This window comes from Embiotoca jacksoni, unplaced genomic scaffold, assembly GCF_022577435.1.
Source record: "Embiotoca jacksoni isolate LCO1_2020_lvr unplaced genomic scaffold, fEmbJac1.0.p SCAF_55, whole genome shotgun sequence".
In the NCBI taxonomy this organism is placed as follows: Eukaryota; Metazoa; Chordata; class Actinopteri; family Embiotocidae; genus Embiotoca; species Embiotoca jacksoni.
Window position 1 is genome coordinate 678543 of NW_027185409.1, and position 18356 is coordinate 696898.

General features: G+C 40.2%; 3 protein-coding genes across 3 annotated transcripts in view; 2 read left to right on the forward strand and 1 right to left on the reverse strand.

Annotated features, from left to right (window-relative positions):
* The window catches only part of hydin (HYDIN axonemal central pair apparatus protein), a 103249-nt gene extending 101252 nt beyond the window's left edge, over positions 1-1997 (reverse strand). The window contains exon 1 of the mRNA XM_069172746.1: positions 1986-1997. The gene's annotated coding sequence lies outside the window, so the exon portion shown is untranslated. The remainder of the gene's footprint in view (positions 1-1985) is intronic.
* LOC138212394 (C-signal) lies at positions 1846-7322 on the forward strand. The gene is made up of 6 exons (XM_069172750.1): positions 1846-2295; positions 2831-2882; positions 3082-3269; positions 5481-5654; positions 6698-6808; positions 6964-7322. Exons 1-6 carry the CDS (start codon positions 2143-2145, stop codon positions 7075-7077), a joined length of 792 nt encoding a protein of 263 aa, XP_069028851.1. The 5' UTR covers positions 1846-2142; the 3' UTR covers positions 7078-7322.
* Positions 7323-7415: 93 nt separating this feature from the next.
* Positions 7416-14344, forward strand: syt19 (synaptotagmin XIX). Its single transcript, XM_069172747.1, has 9 exons — positions 7416-9486; positions 9595-9838; positions 9949-10022; positions 11432-11542; positions 12373-12558; positions 12756-12908; positions 13094-13213; positions 13388-13499; positions 13578-14344. Exons 2-9 carry the CDS (start codon positions 9637-9639, stop codon positions 13883-13885), a joined length of 1266 nt encoding a protein of 421 aa, XP_069028848.1. The 5' UTR covers positions 7416-9486; positions 9595-9636; the 3' UTR covers positions 13886-14344.
* The last annotated feature ends 4012 nt before the right edge of the window (positions 14345-18356 follow it).

An 18356-nucleotide genomic window follows, 5' to 3' on the forward strand; every position in this document is an offset into this window, starting at 1 on the left:
TCATTCGAGCAGAAAAGAAACACATGACGGACAGCAAGCTGGGAAAATCTACAGTCAGTTAAATGGTACGTTAAATTATAAAGTTTCACGATACTAAGGACTCGTCATGATGTCCTTTATTCTTGGTCAGTGAAGGAGGAACATAGTTTAAAGACTGTATGATTAAAACATAAAAGCAGCTTTGATTTAAATGTCACTGCCATCTTTGGTTTCATGTGTGACCGCCTGCCAAAAAAATTAAAACAAAGTTCGATATTCGGATGAAGAATTTTAAGCGTGGTCCTCTAATTTTCATTTTTAAATATTTGAAGTTCATTAAGTGTATTTAGAGTGCTTGCTGCTCATTCATACAGATGATCATATAGCTCAGGGGCATTAATACAAGAGTTAAATGAACTCTGACAGGACTGTTTGTCATTATGTGATTTTTGTTGAGTCTGCAAATGTTTTAAAGTAGCGACAGAAACTGGCAGAATAGAAACACCATGTTCTGCTTGTCCCCGTCCCCCCGCACCCTCTTTTTTTTTTTTTTTTTTTTTCCCACTGATTACTGGACAGACCAACTGCAATCTCAGCCATTAGCTGCCTGTCGAATTTTCTGCAGAGACAATACCACACTATTGTGTCTGCTCGGGCGAGCCAGTTAACACCGCGCGGCTCCAAAAGCACATCTCTGCACCGCACATTGTGGAACTACCAGCTCCTCATTTGCACTGTGTGCTCTGTGCCAAAGCAATGTGTCTGTAAATGGAAGCGTAGCGGCCAAAATTTCAAATTAACTGACCCGAAGCGGACCTGGGATATCTGCTGCACCCAAGCACCAGAAGCTTTAAGAAAATCTGGACTTCGGAGGCTGCCAGAGGAACCATCTGTGTGCGGCGACTGCATAAGCTCCATCAGCTGTGCTTGTCACCCTTATCTCTGCACCTCCATCTCAGCTTCAATATTTGAAAACTAACTGAGTGCAAAAGCAAACTGTGGATCCTCTCCTCTCCCCTTTGCGACTTTAGTATTCATGAATGGCAGATTGTCTCGTCATAAATATCGAACACATCAGGAGAATCAAATCCCTTTACTAATGTCAACACGAGCGAGTTGGAAAGTGTCCGTCATTTTGTCAAACTAATCTAACCTAATAAAGATGTGGAAATGGATGAAAACGCATCAACAGCTACTGATTTTACTGTTTTAATAGCCGATCAAGATAAAATTAATGTCCAGAGCTGAAGATAGGTAAGTTCCAGCAGACACTTTATGCTGAGTTACCATTTCTTATATTCTCTTTTGTGAATGTCAGAAGCACAACTTAATGAACTGTAGGTAACTCCCCATCAAACTAATGATAAAACAATAAAAACATTCAGTAGTTTTATGTGGTAATTTTAGATCTTGGACACAGATTTTTGTTTTTAGAATTTGCCTTATTTGCAGGATTTTAAGAGCTATGCTTTGTTTTTCTATGTTATAACATAAATGCTGAACAATTTGCATATTGTTTTATAATAGTTTAATACTAATACTAAACGATTCCCCAACTAATTATTTATGCTTTATAACAAAACAAAATAAACGGTTTGAGGACTTTCTGCGCAGTGAATTGTGGGTAATTGTAAGGGACAGGACGCGGAACCAGAACCGTCCACGACACCACTCAGTTTCTGGTCGGCTTTCATTACTGCACATGTAGCGTAAGAAACTGGTTTTAATCGCTCTGCTTCTGCTTTTCCAGCCGTTTCCGGCCTCCGTCGTCGAAGCTGCTCTCTGTTGAACCATCTCCGCCATGTTTACGGTCTCCGGCTCGGTTCGTTCCGGTGGAGCAACCCTCCCCCCCCCCGGAGGAGCAACCCTACCGGAGGGGCAAACCTCCCCCCCCCGGAGGAGCAACCCTACCGGAGGGGCAAACCTCCCCCCTCCCGGAGGAACAACCCTCCCCCCTCCCGGAGGGGCCGACCCGCGTGACAGATTATCCCCGTAGAACCTCTCACGTGAGGTGTGGAGGACGGAGAGGTCGCGCTCCGGGTTGCCGGTCCTGTCTCTCCGGTCCTGTCTCTCCGGTCCTGTCTCTCCGGGTCCTGTCTCTCCGGTCCTGTCTCTCCGGGTCCTGTCTCTCCGGTCCTGTCTCTACTCCAGGTAACCCCCACGATGAGCGGTGCGGTGCGTTTTCAAACCTGCGGCTCGGTGCTGGTGACGGGAGCCGGCCGCGGCCTCGGGCTGCAGTTAGTCGACAGTCTGGCGAGTGGAGCCTTCTCACCGGGCAGGATTATAGCCACGACCAGGAACCCCGCCGGGGCTCAGGTAAACCCCGACACTTCCGGATGTCTTCCTGTGGTGCTGTAACGGCGAGAAAACAGTTGAAGCTGCATCATGTAGTAAAAATTAACGTTAACATAGCCGCCAACACTAGAGGCCGCCATTGCTACCATGCTGCATCTATTACTAAGTATATTTACAAGTACAATTTTGAGTTATTTACTTAGGTTTTTCCATTCAATAATCATCGTGATAATAATAAACTTTGATTAATACTACTTTATTCTTCCACTCTACTACATTTCAGACGTAAATATGATATTAGTTTCTATTCCAGTGCATTTATCTAACAGTTTTAGATACTTGGAATAAGAAGATTTGACACTATGGATAATATAAGAAGCTTTTAAGTTACAATATCTTGTTAAAAGATGAAACCAGTGGATTCCTGTTTGTCTTCTGACCTTTCACAAAAAGCAGTGTGTAGTCAGGGTCACATTCTTATACTTGTAATGGAGTATTTCTTTTTACTTTGCTGTAATAGTACTTTGACTTATGGAAATTACTTTTTCCATCACAGAAACTTCAGGAACTGGCAGAAAAGCATCCGAACATCCACATCTTCACTTTGGGTAAGACCGAGACGATTGTTTGGTATTTAAGCAAATCATATATGGAAAAACTAACATAAACAACGGCCCGTATGTTACTGATATAAAAAAGTGAAAAGCACAATCGGGTCATTCATGTGATGTTAGCCGACCTTTGTTAACTCTAAAGCGAGTTCAAACGTGATCTCGCAGCTTCGTTGTGTCTCTCTCTCTTTGCCAGACGTGCTGAGTCAGCAGAGCATCGAGAAGTGTGTGGAGGAGGTGGAGCAGCTGGTGCAGCAAGAGGGTCTGAACTGCCTCATCAACAACGCCGGCATCAACGTGGTGGCCGACTTTCAGTCCGTCACCGCCGACAAGATGATAGAAAACTTCCACACCAACGCTGTGGCTCCTCTCATGATCACCAAGGTAACGTTCATTCACTCGGTTTGTGCTTCATGACAACTCGGCTGTAGCAGAACAGCTGCAAGTTGAAATTCATAAAATATTTATTTGAAAATTAGAAAAAAAATCTGAGGCACTCAAGAGGGTGATTAATTAAAAAGGCTTTAATCAGTCATGGCTGTTCAATCAAAGTAAAAACTCATGCCAACGCGTTTCAGCCTCTAAGGCCTTCATCAGGGCTTGTTCCTTATGTGTTGGTCAGTGGTCACGTGACCAGTATGGACCAATGAACTGTCACCCAGTACGTGTGTGTGTGTGTGTGTGGGGGGGGGGGGGGGGGGGGGGGGCAGCAGGTAAAAGACACATGACAGGAAACATAATGTCACGGACTAGAAACCAAATGCAGATATTAATCAAAAATCTTAAAATCTCTTAATAGTTTATAATACATTTAAACATTAAGTGGGAGGTAACATTTAAACTCACCAAGTTGTCTAAAGAGAAAAAAAAAAAAAACGATACACAACAGCATAGTTCAAAAAAATGGAGCTGAATCAAGTTCTCCATTCAAACCGGGGTATTTCGTGGCTTTTAATGTGTAGCTCCAAAATAATTCTCTTTGTAAGAACCCTTTTAACATGACCAGATTATTTCAAGTTTTTAACTCAAACTGAAGAGCACCAGAGGGACAATAACTCACACACCCGAGCAGCACTCCACGCTGACAGTTTTTGACATAAAATATTAAGAAGTAGCACAAAAAAAAAAGAAGTTATCTTTGGACATCTCTCTACATTAGATGGTGAAACAAAAGAAGCCAAACTTCTGCAGGACCCTGGTGGCTGCAAACCAACACGAAACAACGACCTTGATGGACCGCAGTAACAGAACCCCATCAGCCTGGAGCGGGGCAGTCTGCATTTCATAAATATTAATTAAAAGAAAAAAAAACCTCCGGACTCGGTCGGCCTCAGAGTTCGGGGCGGACTACAGAGCAGAACCCCTGCGCCGCTGGAACATTTGGGCACTGATCAAAAGCGCATCAGCAGGGCAGATAGTAGCTGACACGCCTCCCGGTGAAGGACAGACTCTGAAACAGCGAGGCCACGCTGCCGCCTGCAGCTCCTCTGTAATCACGGTGTGAGTGAGCAGAAGGCTGCGATTCTCCTCTCTCAACACGTTATTAACACGGGGCTGCAGAGAAACTGCAGAAAAACAGAATAAACTGGAAACTGTCTTGATAATAAGTTCATCTTTTGAGGAATTCTTTCCAAACAAAAAACAACAAGAACCTGATGTTTCCAGCCTCTGATTTGTGGATTTTCTGCTTTTCTTTGACATTGTAAAACAGTAAAATTATATATATATATATATATATATTTTTTTTTTTTTTTTTTTAATTGTTTACATTGTGGAGAAAAGAAGTGATTTGAAGAGGTGACTTTGGGTTTTGGAAAAATTATCATGGAAATTCTTTGGTATTTTTTCACATGAATTAATCAGTTATTTGAGGAAAATAATTAGCAGATTAAACTGCTTGGAAAATAGTCATTAGTTTTACCTATAATTCACCTTTAAATATGTCTAGAAACTGCATATCCAGTGTTCCTGCTGCAGAGGACTGAACATTGTCGCTCTACCTGTCAGTCAGAGACTTTGTTGAGATGTCACATCACATATTTTCAACCTGATTGAATTTTTCTGTTTCTTATATTTCAATATATTTCTTATATCAATACAAAATGATTAACATAGATTCAGACTGGCCATATGTAATGGACATAGTATATTCAGTAGTATCCTGGTGTTGTAATTTATCATGTTAGAATAGGAGAAAAGGAAAAAAAACCCCGAATGAATCTCCAAATATTTTAGCATTTCTACGAGTATTTATCTGCTGAAAAATGTTCAGTGTTATAAAGTTTAACTATGTGATAAACAAATGATATATTTTTAGAAAAATCTGCATGAAGAATTCAGGACATTCTTCTGTAATATGAACCTGGTACCACCCGAGGGCAGCACTAACATTATCTCAACACGGAAACTGAACTGTGTCGCTCTGACTGGGAAGGCTCCATACCTTCTCAAAAATGTAAAAATAGATAATTAAATAGTTCTATCTTTATTGATCTTATTTGTTTGTATAAATTTTATTATTAACCTCCTCAAATAAAACTGTGATTATTGTCAAATATTTGCATGAAAACTCTCTTTTTTTTCTGCCCCTGCCAGGCCTTCGTGCCTCTGTTGAAGCTGGCGGCGTCCAGAGGAGGAGCCAGCGGCTCGGCCCCGATGGGGATCCAGAGAGCAGCAGTTATCAACATTACCTCTCTGCTGGGCTCGGTGGAGCTCAACTGGGGCGAGGGGGCCAACAACTTCAAATGGTACCCCTACAGGACATCCAAGGTATTATTACCGGAGGGGGGGAATGATTGAGGTTTGTTCTGGGCCTATACTCAGTCCACCTCTGCTGTAGAGATGTAAGGCTCCCTGCTGCTTTACAAAAAACGGTCTGGTTTTTTTTTTTTTTTTTTTTTTTTTTTTTTTTTTTTTTTTTATATATATATATATATATACAAATCATTTTAAATGGATGTTTTTTTAGTCTGACTGAAAGTAAACATAGAAATTGAGCAGTCATTGTACCTGTAGATTTTGGGATTCTCTCTCCATTCACCTGACAGGATCACCTGTATTTTCATCTGTGCATGCTGGTTTGTTTACGCCTGTCAAAGTCTGACTTTCAGGCAGCTGAACTGCTGATTAGAATGGAGGATTATGCTGTGAACAAATATGACGACGATCATAAGTCACTCAGTCATTTTTATTGGAACCAGAGTCTGCATAGTTGGAGCTAAATTTAGTAGAAGACAAGGCTCAGAGGATAGAGGCAGATAAACAACAGAATTTCTGGAAGCTGTTAATGTTCCTGCGCTTACTGTTCTGCTGCTGACTGCAAAGAGTGAAAACCTGCTGATGCCAGGCTTGGAAAGCCTCCATGTGTCTTAAGGATGAGAGTAAACCTAAAGCTGTGGAATAAACCAATTTGTTGCTTGGATGAAAAACCTCTCTAGAAGATCAGCACCGTCTCTAAGATCTCCAGACAGTTACTACAAGTATCCATGTGCTGGATACCATGAACACACTCTTTTAATGTAAAATCTATTTACAAACCGGTGTGGCAAGATGTCCCTTGTTGGAGATCCTGAATACAAGTTGGCAAAATAGCCGTTTCAGGTGGTTACATTTTTTGGCTCTACTTTCAGTCGGACTTGGAAAAACAGATGTTTAAAAATGTCCCAAAAAATAGAAAGCTGCAGTCACACCCGGTACCGTGAAAAAAAATGTGCGCCCCCATAGAGCTCTAATAGCGTATGTTTTTGGGGAAATGTTTTTTTTTTTTATTATTATTGTGTGATGTCATAACTGGTTCCTGCTTGTCTCCTCAGAGCGCCCTGAACATGGTTAGTCGCTCTATGGCTGTAGACCTGCAGCCGGATGGGATTCTCTGTATGGTCATCCACCCCGGCTGGGTCCGCACAGACATGGGGGGGTCTCAGGTGAGGGTCCAACTCTGATTGACAGTCTGTCTGAGATGCCTAAAGAGTGAACGCAGTGATTTATTTTTTTATTGCACCAAAAACTAAGAAAACTAAAACAAAGAAATGTACATATTTTGTTGTTTGTTTATTTGTTTCTTTCATCTCTTTTCCAGGCTCCTCTGAGTGCTGAGGAGAGTATTTCCGCCATCTTGTCCGTGATTGGTGGGCTGACTGAAAAGGATCATGGGTCATTTCTGAACTTTACAGGAGAGCAGTTGCCCTGGTGACGCTGATCGTCACAGTAACGAGTCGGATGACTATGAGAGCTATTAGCTGATGCTAACAGCTAATTAGTCGGTCCTGATGACCGTGTGACTAAACTTAGTGTTAAATCTTTATCTAGTTCTTTCTGCTTGAAGATATCTTGTATATTTTACTGAAATACAACTAAATTATTTAAGAACAATTCATTTAATTTATTATAAAGAGTTTACTCTGAAGTGTTTATAAATAAATTGGGGGATGCCGTGAAGCTGTTTATTTCTTTCCATAGATTGGTTGTGCTTTTAGTGTGCTAGCTATAACATTAGCATTGACTTAGTAATTGAGTTTTCCTTCAGAAAACATACTTAACCTATTGAAGAAAATTCCGAGGTCCTCCAATTGCCTCCGAATATCAGTTGGTCTAGTTTACTGCAGAAAAACGTATTTTAGGGACTCGAAACGGACAACGGTGAATCACGTGGTAAAGAGAAGAAATCGTTGTTTAACTTTCTTATGTAAAATTCATAAACAGAAGTCTGCAGGTACCTCCATGACTACTTTATTCAGAGCTGCTCTCAATCAGGATGGCATGCAGCCTTTTTATGACCAAAAAAACAAACAAACATATATTTCAACAAAATTAACACTGAAACAAACCTCAACGTGATATGAAGCACTGTTCTGGTGGGAACTACATGATATTACTGTAACAGTCTGCTGATCTACGTGGGAACGCTTGCACATTTACAGCAGGTATAAAGAAGTAGCAAAAATCCTCAGAATTAAATCAGTTTCAGGTTTCTTATAAAATGTCATGTCCCTCTTTCCCTTTACTATATTGTTTGATCATGTAAAGCGTTTGTTTTAAAAAAGTGCTACTCAGATATTATGATTAATAGGATATTTTTAAGTTGAGACAAACCTTTCCAAACAAGGAAAGCAGGGAGTTTAGTCAAAATGTTCTTCCTCATTCTTGGAGTGGCAGGTTCAGGTTATCTGATAGCTTCATCTTTCATCATGGTGACTTGACATTTAGTTCTTATTGTTGAAAGTACATTTTCTCTTTCACAATGTCAGTCATACAAAACAATGGGGGGAGAGCATGGAAGATAGCGATGACAAGGAAAAACGTTTTAGCACAAATGTCCTTTGAAGTCATGAACATGTTTTAGTGGCCTTTAAGCTGTTACAGTTAGAAGTTTATTATCATTGATTGTTTACAGCACTTGTAGCTTGTCGTGGAAAAGCTGTAATAATGATCCCGGACGAGCCCCTAAATATGTCGTGGGAAAGCTGCTTGATTCTTGATACTTGAAGAAAACACATTCTGTTGTCACAAAGGAAACCTATTTATGTTGCATCATAGGAGCCAGTATTTCCTCATTGCACTATCAAAGAATATGCATGCAGGTAAAGCTTTTTATAATGAGCAGAGACTTCAGAACTTTGTTTACATTGGTCAGATATACACATCGTTTTCCGAACCATGTATCGATTATGAAACAGAAACCACGGTAAGCAGCTCAATTCTGCAACAGATACATTGTTTTGAATTTAAAACCTGGGCCTCTTGACCTCTTAACTCAACTCAACTTTCATGCTGAGATGGGTGAAGCTTTGAAATACACACCAAAGGACTCCAAGCATAGCAACCGATAACCAAAGATACGTGATTATAAATTAGATTTACAATTTTGATAACCATAAGTTTAGTTTAAAAGTTTACTTTCACAAGTTAAGGCAGTTAGATGATAAAGCAAAGCTGTCACTGAAAAAAGCTGAGCTGAAGCTAAAGCGTGCAACTCAGAAATATCGAATGCATCAAGCTTGCTTCCCCAAGCGTATGTAACAGATAACAAGTTGCAGTGATTGAATAAAATGTTTCTGTTTTTTAAGTGAAATAGATTTTGACCGTTTGAGAAATAAGTCAGGATTTAGGCCAGATTCAGTGTTGCAGCACATTATAACATTCTGTGGTGACAGGGGCACAACTTATCACTAGCAAGTGCAATGATTTCAAATGTTATTTCCAACGTATTGTTGGTGTAAATTCTCTGACCTGAAAATTTGCTAAGCCGGCCTGCAGAGGAATGTTTAAGAGGAAGTGGATCAGGTCATGCTAAGCTCTCTCAAATGCCATTTAAATCTTATCAAACCTGTTTTTCCAGATCGGAGTGCAGGAAGCCATGTGTTGTGTGTGTGTGGAGAGAGAAGAGAGAGTTTGTGTGTGTGTGTGTGTGTGTGTGTGTGTCTCTCTCGAATGCCTCAAGCAGCAGAGATAGTTGTGATAAGGTGCTTTTTTTGAATTTCTCTTGCCAACAGCTTCTCTTATTACCGTGGAAATGTAAGAGCTCCCATCATGGATTTATAGCTGCAGCAAGATGCTCCCATAGCTGAAGAAAAAGAAAAGCTGAGTTTTCATTTCTTAACAGGTAAATGTTCTGTCTTTAAAGTGGTTTTTTTTTATGATCTAAGGGGAAAGCAGCAAATGATTGTTGACCTTTCACCACCTTCATATGGTGTGTACTCCTGTATTGCAGAGGTACAGTATGTATGTGTAGACCACGTGGACGCAGAGAGTCATGGTGACTCTTGTAGACTATCCAGCTCCCGTGGGGCTGCTCTCGCACGCCGGAGAGCTGAGGATGCCCTTCTCGGACGCGGTCAAGTACTGCATCCTGGGCATCTCCATCGCTCTCGTGCTGCTGGCGTTGGCCATCCTGGCCTGGCAGATCTTCAGATGCTGCAGGCAGACAGACTCTACGTACGCCCAGCAAAATACAGGTGAGCGCAGGTTATGTTACACTTGTGAAGCACACGTAGACGAGGCTGGCTGTCTGAGCAAAAAAAACAAAAATTATGAAATGCAATCTTGTGTCTAATTTTTACTTTAGTGAACCATGATCTGCTGTACTCAGACGAAAAGGCAACTACAGCAGGGAACTACTACGGAGCTCCAAGTACTAAGGTAAGAGGCAACAGGGTAAAAATTTGTACCTGTAATGTATTATAATGCCCTTGACTAGATCTTCTTAAAACTACAGAACTGTATTTATTTATTTATAGAACTATAGAACCATCCATGATGTTGGTTTAAAACCGGAGCAAAATCTGAAAGAAGCTGTCACCTTTCAGACAAAACTCGGGGGACATTCCCTGCCGCTTGAACGTGTTTTTTAAAAGGAGGTGAATCTGAATTATGAAAAGTAACTTTGAAAAACTGAGTTGATGTAAAGCTTAAGGCAAAAAAAAAAAAAGAAGCACGACTGAATAAAGAAACAAAAACTAATAGATATCATCATGAAGGCTCCCCAGTTGATCACTTGAAATAAGAATATTATTTTTGGAGCACAAGCTTTTGTAAATGTTAAGCTTAAATATGCAAATTAGGCAGTGTCTAATTAAGTATGCAGTCATTTGCATAACTTTTTAGAACAGAAAGCTGAACCTTGGACAAAACCAGGCTTGTAATTATTTTTATAATTATCTGTTTTCGCAGAAGGGATTATTTTGTATATATTTTTTTATAACTCATCATAAATTAGTAAGTAATGTCAAAATCAACTTTTGTGATGTTTGTAACCTCATTTATGAAGCATTTTATCTCTAAAAACATGGTAGGAAATTGATTTTAAATGGGTGTTTACAGTATTTTCTAATGTAAATGTTGTGATTTTACAATGACCTGAGGTGACTTTTCAAATATGTAATAAGTACAGCAGGACACTATATCAAATTTATCGAATTTTTATGTCACACTGAAGGACATTTTGAGTCTACATTTGTATCTTGACACTGATGCATGTCGCAGCGCTGTAATGAGATCTGTGAGGGAAGTCGGGTTCGTAAACCGCAGGTTATTTGTGTTGATGTTACACTCTACATGTGAGATGTGTTGACTCAGCTTATTTGGATAGTCCACTGTTTGCTCCCACATGACTTATATGTCAATAAAAGTTCTGCTAAGTTTAAAGGAATTAGTACATTTTCTACAGTGTTCGGCAAACTAGTTTGGATTAAAAAGGAGTGTAAAGTTAAAAGAAGGTTAGAGTTAAATTAACACATAACGTGAAGGAAGCTACCAATAAATCACCACCAGTACCTCTTTGATTAATGTTTAATTTTTGTTGGATTTTAAAATATTACATTATACATTTTAAGTCTTATTTTTATTCAGTAGGAAGTCTCTGAAGGTGAAAGGCAGCATCATCTATATACATAAAGATTCATGTTGTAACTTGTACAAACAAATGGGAAAGTTGAGACATCAGTCAGGAGCCAAATAAAAGCTGTGTGTGTGTGTGTGTGTGTGTGTGTGTGTGTGTGTGTGTGTGTGTGTGTGTGTGTGTGTGTGTGTGTGTGTGCGCGCCTCTGCAGGTGGAGGATGTCGCTGCTAAGGTCTGCAGGCTGAGTCGCTGCCTGCCTCAGGTCTCGTTTCCGTCCAGCCAGGCAGACGGGGACGTGGGAGAACAGGAAACCATTAAAAAGGTAACAGACAGTGTCGAGTCCTGAAGTAATGGGGCCAGTTTGTTTTCATTTCATTCATCTAAGTCATCAAAAACTCATTTTTTTTTGTACCCAAAAAGAATAGACGTGGTTTTATACATTAAACGGTTTACCTGCGTCCTAAATGGGGATTAAAGTCTGGTGCTACCTGTCGTGTTGTCTTATGTAGTTTTGGAGTTATAATGTTAATAACACGCTCACGTAAATAATACAAAGATACTGAGGTTTAAACAGGTAATATTTATCAGGTGTTTTACCCTCTTGACATTTTTGGACGCAGTGACGAACCGTGTCCACTAGCAATTGTTTTCAGAAGTGTTCCTGAGCCCATGCAGCGATTTTCACCCTGGAATCTTGGGTATTTTTTTTTAATGCAGTTCATGCAATCATGTTCATGATCTGTTGCCAGTTAACCTAATTTGTTGTGATGCTCAAACAGCTTTCTTTTAGCGTTACACAACTTTCACTGTCTTTTATTGCGCTCTGTCGCAACTTTTTTGAAACATGTTGCTGCCATGAAAATTCTAAATTAGCATATATTTTTCATAGAACAACATTTCAACATTTTATATGTTGTCTTTAGTCTATTATCAATTAAATATGGGTTTACATGATTTGCAGATCTTCACAATCAGTTTTTCTTTTGGAAACGGGGTTGTAGTTTTCTACTGTCTGGCTGCTGGCAGCTGTTCAATATTTTTTTTACAAACCTCTTAAAACTAATTTTAACTGAAATGTTTGAAAATGTTCCTTCATCCAATCAGAAGTGAATCACTGGCTGCACATTTTCACATTACGTCCTCCCGTACCAGGTCGATGGATCGCTACGGTTCTCCATCTACCACGACCGGCTGCAGTCGCGTCTGGTGGTCACTGTGTTGCAGGTGGAGGGGCTTTCGGAGCACAGCCAGACCCGGAGCCTCCAGCCGTTTGTGAAGCTGCGACTCATGTGGGCAAGATCCAAGGGAGTGGAAGTGGCGGGATCTGAGGATGAGGAGGTACATTTTGTCTTCTCCGTTGGATATCGGCTGTTCTTTTCGATGCATTTCAGACCCACTCTCTGATTTTAGACTGATTAAAAGTACTGAATTCTTACTTGAAAATGTGCAAAAATATATCAACGCATGCCCTTCAGTTTTCAATTAGCGCTGCGTCTCTGTGGGTATAAAGGTGTTGTGGACAATGATCCTCTTAGGGTGACGGGGCGCCGCTTGTTCTGTGGACGGTGCTGCAGGAGTGGCGGACTCGCATCGTGAAAGGCAGCTGTAACCCTTTGTTCGGAGACCAGTTCAGCTGGATACTGCAGGAGGATGAAGACACGCTTCATCACGCCAAGCTCAGGATGGAGGTCCTGCAGTACACGAAACACATCTCTCACTCTCAGTAACTCTGGAGTGTAATTGGTTATACTCCAGTTATTCAACTCGTTGAGCGTGTTAAGATAGAAATGAAAAAAGAAAAAAGGATTTTTGAAAGAACTGTATTTTTGTTGTTGTGTGTAAATAGTCTGTCTTGTGTCTGTGTGCATGTCAGGTGAGGGACTTTGATAAATTCTCCAGAGACACAGTGTTAGGAGAGGTGAGGGTTCCTCTCGGGCTGCTCAACATCTCCTACCCTCTGGAGCTGCAGAAGGATCTGCAGATACCGCAGAAGGTACTCGTGCAATAACAATGTTTACCTTCCCTGAAATAACCTTTCAAGAATTACTGTATGTCTATTTCTGGTTCCCCTCTGAACTCTGTTGTTTATGTGCCTCCAACAGCCTCTTTCATATTGTACAGAACAACACGTAACCTCTTAGTGTTTCTCCTCTCGCCGTCTGCACAGGATCTTGTCGGAGAGTTGCTGCTGTCACTGAAGTTTCTTCCCACTTCTCAGAGGCTCGAGGTCGGCCTGCTGAAGGTCAGAACGGTCTTCACTGAGATACGCTCAGACGCAGGTAAATAACAAAACACTGTCGCAAAAAGAAAACATTTAATAAACACAATGAAAAATTCAACCTCATCTGTGTCTGCAGCGCTGTACGCCAGGATCAGCGTCCAGTGCAATCGGTGCAAGCTGAGGTACCAGAAAACCTCCTCTGTGGGTCGGTGCCTGGTGACGGTCTTCAATGAGGTCCTCATGTTCGCCGTGCCCGAGCTTCCTCTGGAGCAGTGTCGAATTTTCATCTCTGTGTACGAGACTCGCACGACGAGGAAATCGACCAAGCGTCTGATTGGACAGCTGAGCGTGGGGAGGGAGAGGAGTTCGGAGGACGAGCATTGGACCTCAATGATGCGCTCAGTCCGCCAGCCGGTAGCAAAGTGGCACGGTCTGCTGATCTGAGTTACAGCTGTGGAAACCTGCTCGCTCTCTCTCTTGCACTTCGAAGACGCTGCTTGTATTTAACTGAAAGCTGTGGGTGCATCTGCATTCCAGCCGTTGAAGGTGTCCGAGTCTGCTGAACGACAGAGCAGACGTGGACTCCTTGTTTCCATCTACCTTCACAGTGGTAGAGAAGTCTTCACACGGCCATCAGGAATCGCAAAGTGACTGCTAAACTGAAACTTCATCGTCTCCATCAACACCCGCATCCTGCTTCTATCGCTGCTTTTAGCTCCAAATCGTAAAGATCTGAACTTTACACTCCTCTTCTGATGAAGGTTATTTAAAGTTTTTGCATTTACTGTGCTCATTCATGGCTTGTTTAACAGTCTACTCTGTATTTTTTACATCTTTGTATCGTTAGTCTGAGTTCTGTAAATTCAGCAATTCTCTGTGAATAAAGGATATGCTCACAACTCATATGTTAGAGGGACAAGATAGTCCAATCTTTATTAAGCATTAGGAGCGCAGCGGATAAGACAATAAATATATATGTAAAATTCGACCAAGAACAAGTGGCCTTATTGTAAAAATTATGGAGGTGTTATGCATTTGGAAAACAATAGACACCAAATGCTGCTCTTTGAGCCCATCTGGTGGTTAAAAAAAATACCACTGTCCCAGTTACTCCTCTATTCTGTAGACTGTATATAACCCAGCGATTTGTAGGCAGTGTTGGCAAGATAACCTTTGAAATGTATTGGTTTACAGATTACTAGTGTTAAAAATGTTATAAGTAATAATTCTATTTCAATTATTTCATCTAAGCAATGTAACTTTTGTAATTACTCTTCTCACTTTTCTTTAAAGTGGGTAATGAATCCACAAGTCCTAAAAAGTAAATTTAAACTCTGCAGAATGAACCTCACACCAATATTTCCCACAGATTACTGTCAAATTTTAATTAAAAGTTCAATTTAATTTGAAATAAATCTGGAAAATTTTGTTTTTAAAATGCAACCACCAAAACAAATCACCAATACGTAGATCACAACTGACTGGGAAGGAAAATGTTTCCAGAACCATCAAACCAAGTCTCGGTAGTCTTGATAGTGCTATCAAGAGTTTTTTTTGATACTGGTTAATTGTAAGATTTTCTTTCAATGAACTGATTTGAAGAGGCATCCTTTCATACAATATATTCTAATTTACTAAGCTATAGTTCTTGTATGTTGTATTCTTGTGTAACATTTTACTTCCACCAGAACATTTTCCTCATGAGAATGGAAATAGACTATCAACTATATTATCAATTATATAGCCCAAACATATTGACTGCTGCAGGCACTTTTTAAGCACTTTCAAGGTGCCTATGTCCAGATGTCCAGATTCTTGCAGCCTATATTCACATCTAAATGATTACTATAAAAAGCAATTGCAAAAAAAATTAAGTATACCAGTAAAAAAAAAAAAAAAAGAAAGAAAGAAAAAACGTAGCAATTTGTGAGCTTTTACTTTTGGTCAACTGGAAGTGTGGGCGGAGTCTACGTTTGAAGCCCCGCCCCCAATTGAACGCTGCCGTCACTTCGGTTTTTATGCAGCGCGGTGGAAAGCAGGCAAGGGAGAGCGGGAACAAGTGAGCGTCATGTCAAAACTAAAAAGAGCACTTTATTCATGTGTGTGGTGACCTCGTGGTGGTGAGTAACCGGCCTCTTCAAGCACTGCAAAAATTGGGCTTTAGCTAGCTAGCTAGCTAGTGAGTAAGTAGCATAACTGTAGTAAATTCAACGACTTTAACCATCCCAAGCTACGTAGCAGTCAGCTAGCACATTTTGTATGGTGTCTATCTATCTTTTATCTCAGCAAATGTTTGGTCTTAAACCATTTGTTGTGAAGACATTTTTCTGTTGTGAGAACATTCAAGGTACGACTTCACCACTTTAAAGGGAAATTTGAGGGTTAAAACTTGGTTTTAGTGTGAAGATTAGAAGTAGATTTGGTTCAGGGTGAAGGTTGGTGGTTGAAGACGCTAAATGTGCATCCAGAAATGGACTGAAATTATCCACAGAATGAGAAGAAAGAGCAGTTGTGACCTGATTGTATCATGTAACTCGCTTGCCCCGGTCCGTCTCGTAATGCCGCCCCACACCTCCACGGACAACCAAAATGTGACGCTGAACTTTCCATAGTTTCTTCGAGACGACGTAAGTAAAACGGCTGTTTAGCTAAATCTAGTGTTTTGCGTTATAGTGATAGCTTATTAAGGTAGCTAGTTGTGTAACGTTACTGACAGAGTTGATATGATAGCTGTTTGTTCATAACGCAATTCAGAGCAGATACAATACCTGTATGTGACGAAGTGTCTATCAAACTCAGGAAACTTTATCAGCTAATGACAACAAAAACTGCATTTTTTTTTTATTATGGTCTTGCTAAAAACGGAGATATGCAAACTATATACATATATAAACTATATCCATTAAAGAAGTTAAAGTTGAGGATATACCCGCTCTCTATGTAGACATTAAGGGCACATTTTAAGCTCAGTTTTGTGTGTGTGTAAAAACTACACATTTAGGCATTCTTCAAATTTGAGTTTGTTCTGTTATCCAGAGACAGGACTGATGTGGAGAACAGGATGACAGGCAACATAATATTTGCCCAGTAAGTACAACACTATTTTTCAAAATGTAAGACTTAATGCATTGCCTTGCTTTTCACAATGAGAAAATTCTAATAATTTTGTCAAGTAATGAAGCATTTCTAAAAACTCATTATTTCCCCACAGAATTGATTATGCTTTTGAAAGAGGTCCAACAATCTTCCATTATAAAATGTTCATTCCCCACACATTAAAAGTAGTACAAATCTAACATAGTAACTTAGACTTAATATATGCAATAAAATCAATTTATATCTTTTTTTTTTCATATAATACATTGTATTTTAACTTCACTTTTTTGGTATAGCACCTCCTGCCCATTGTATAAATGCATGGTTACCTTTAAATAATTAATTATTATTTACCAACACCAGCAGTTCAGTCTTCAGCAAAATAATACATTTCTATATGACATAATCAAACATTTAAAAAAAAGTTTTTTGTTTTTTTTAATCTCATAAAAGAACAGTGATTTCAGTTTGGAGGCTTGCATGGGACTAAAAAACCAAAATATGATAATTCAACCAAAGCACATACTTCCTTCAGTACTCAAAACAGTGACTCCACTCATGCACTAGGTGGCAGTATGCAACAACTGCCGGAGCTATCCACTCACTGCAGTGACATCAGTTTTTGCAGCCTGCTGGTAAACCACAATGTTGAAATTGCAGTTTGACAGATAAATGACAGACTGATATGACAACTTGGAGTGATTATAAAAAAAAAAAAAAAAAAAAAACACTTTCATGCATTATTAGATGTGAAACCTTTTCCATATATTTTTAGGTTTTTACTGAATTCTTAATGATTTATACTTAGTTTAACAGATGAAAATGTCATCAATCAGGAAACATTGCTCACTTCCATATAGTTTTACAGTACTCAAAGTGCCAAATTTATTCAGAATAACGCCGCAAGGGTCAACTGACTCAATATCTGCCAAATGTCTCACTAACTAACATGATGCATGCTATGCTCAAACACCAAAGTGGAAACCACCTACAAGAAGCCTTGGGGAGAGGTTTGCAGTGTCTCACTGGGGTTACCAAGTGGGCACCTCCCTTCACCAGGTTTTACTTCGTTGGGTACTACGACACCTCGGGAAGGCTCAACAGCAGTCCTGGCGTCCCAGGACTACTCCCCTCAATAATCACACCTACCACCCCTGCTCTACCAGTTTTACATCTAATCTGGGGGGAGGCTGTGGCTCAGACGGTAGAGTGGGCTGCACACTAATCGGAAGGTTGGTGGCTCAATCCCCAGCTCCTCCTGTCCACATACCTAAGTGTCCCTGAGCAAGACACTGAACCCTAAGTTGCTCCCGATGGTGTACCATCGGTGTGTGATTGGTGATCTGTATCATGGGTGAATGGGAAAAACCATGTTAAAGCGCTTTGAGACCAAAAGGTGATAAAGCACTATACAAGTACAGACCATTTACCATAGTATGAAATGTGGCTGCATACTTTGGCAACGTTATCGTTGCTCGAAGCCACAAGATTACACATGCTACACATGACCACCGCAACCGTTGCTCCTCCACTAAACCCAGAGGCTACCCTGCTCGTATGTTAATAGTAGCATTATTACTTTAACTACTCCAGGGTCAAATGCTAACCAACGTGTAGAGCACAAACAAAAACAGTTGATTGATTTCGACCCACAAGTGAAGAAAATGAAAAGTCAAAAGCGGGTACTTCTCAAAAAACATTTACAAACCACACTCAAAAAGAGACATGGTTTTTGGTGTTTTCATGGAAGCTCCCTAGTTGAGAGTTCTGCTTCCATGTCAGGAAATAATAGTCAAAATGGGCTTTCTGTTAAATATCC

Bases quoted from the DNA above. Each gene is read 5' to 3' on its own strand.
- LOC138212394 (XM_069172750.1), top strand. From the start codon at position 2,143: ATGAGCGGTGCGGTGCGTTTTCAAACCTGCGGCTCGGTGCTGGTGACG. The intron at 2,883-3,081 runs GTAAGACCGAGA...TCTCTTTGCCAG, and splicing joins CATCCACATCTTCACTTTGG to ACGTGCTGAGTCAGCAGAGC. The intron at 6,809-6,963 runs GTGAGGGTCCAA...TCTCTTTTCCAG, and splicing joins CAGACATGGGGGGGTCTCAG to GCTCCTCTGAGTGCTGAGGA.
- syt19 (XM_069172747.1), top strand. From the start codon at position 9,637: ATGGTGACTCTTGTAGACTATCCAGCTCCCGTGGGGCTGCTCTCGCAC. The intron at 11,543-12,372 runs GTAACAGACAGT...CTCCCGTACCAG, and splicing joins AACAGGAAACCATTAAAAAG to GTCGATGGATCGCTACGGTT. The intron at 12,909-13,093 runs GTCCTGCAGTAC...TGTGCATGTCAG, and splicing joins ACGCCAAGCTCAGGATGGAG to GTGAGGGACTTTGATAAATT.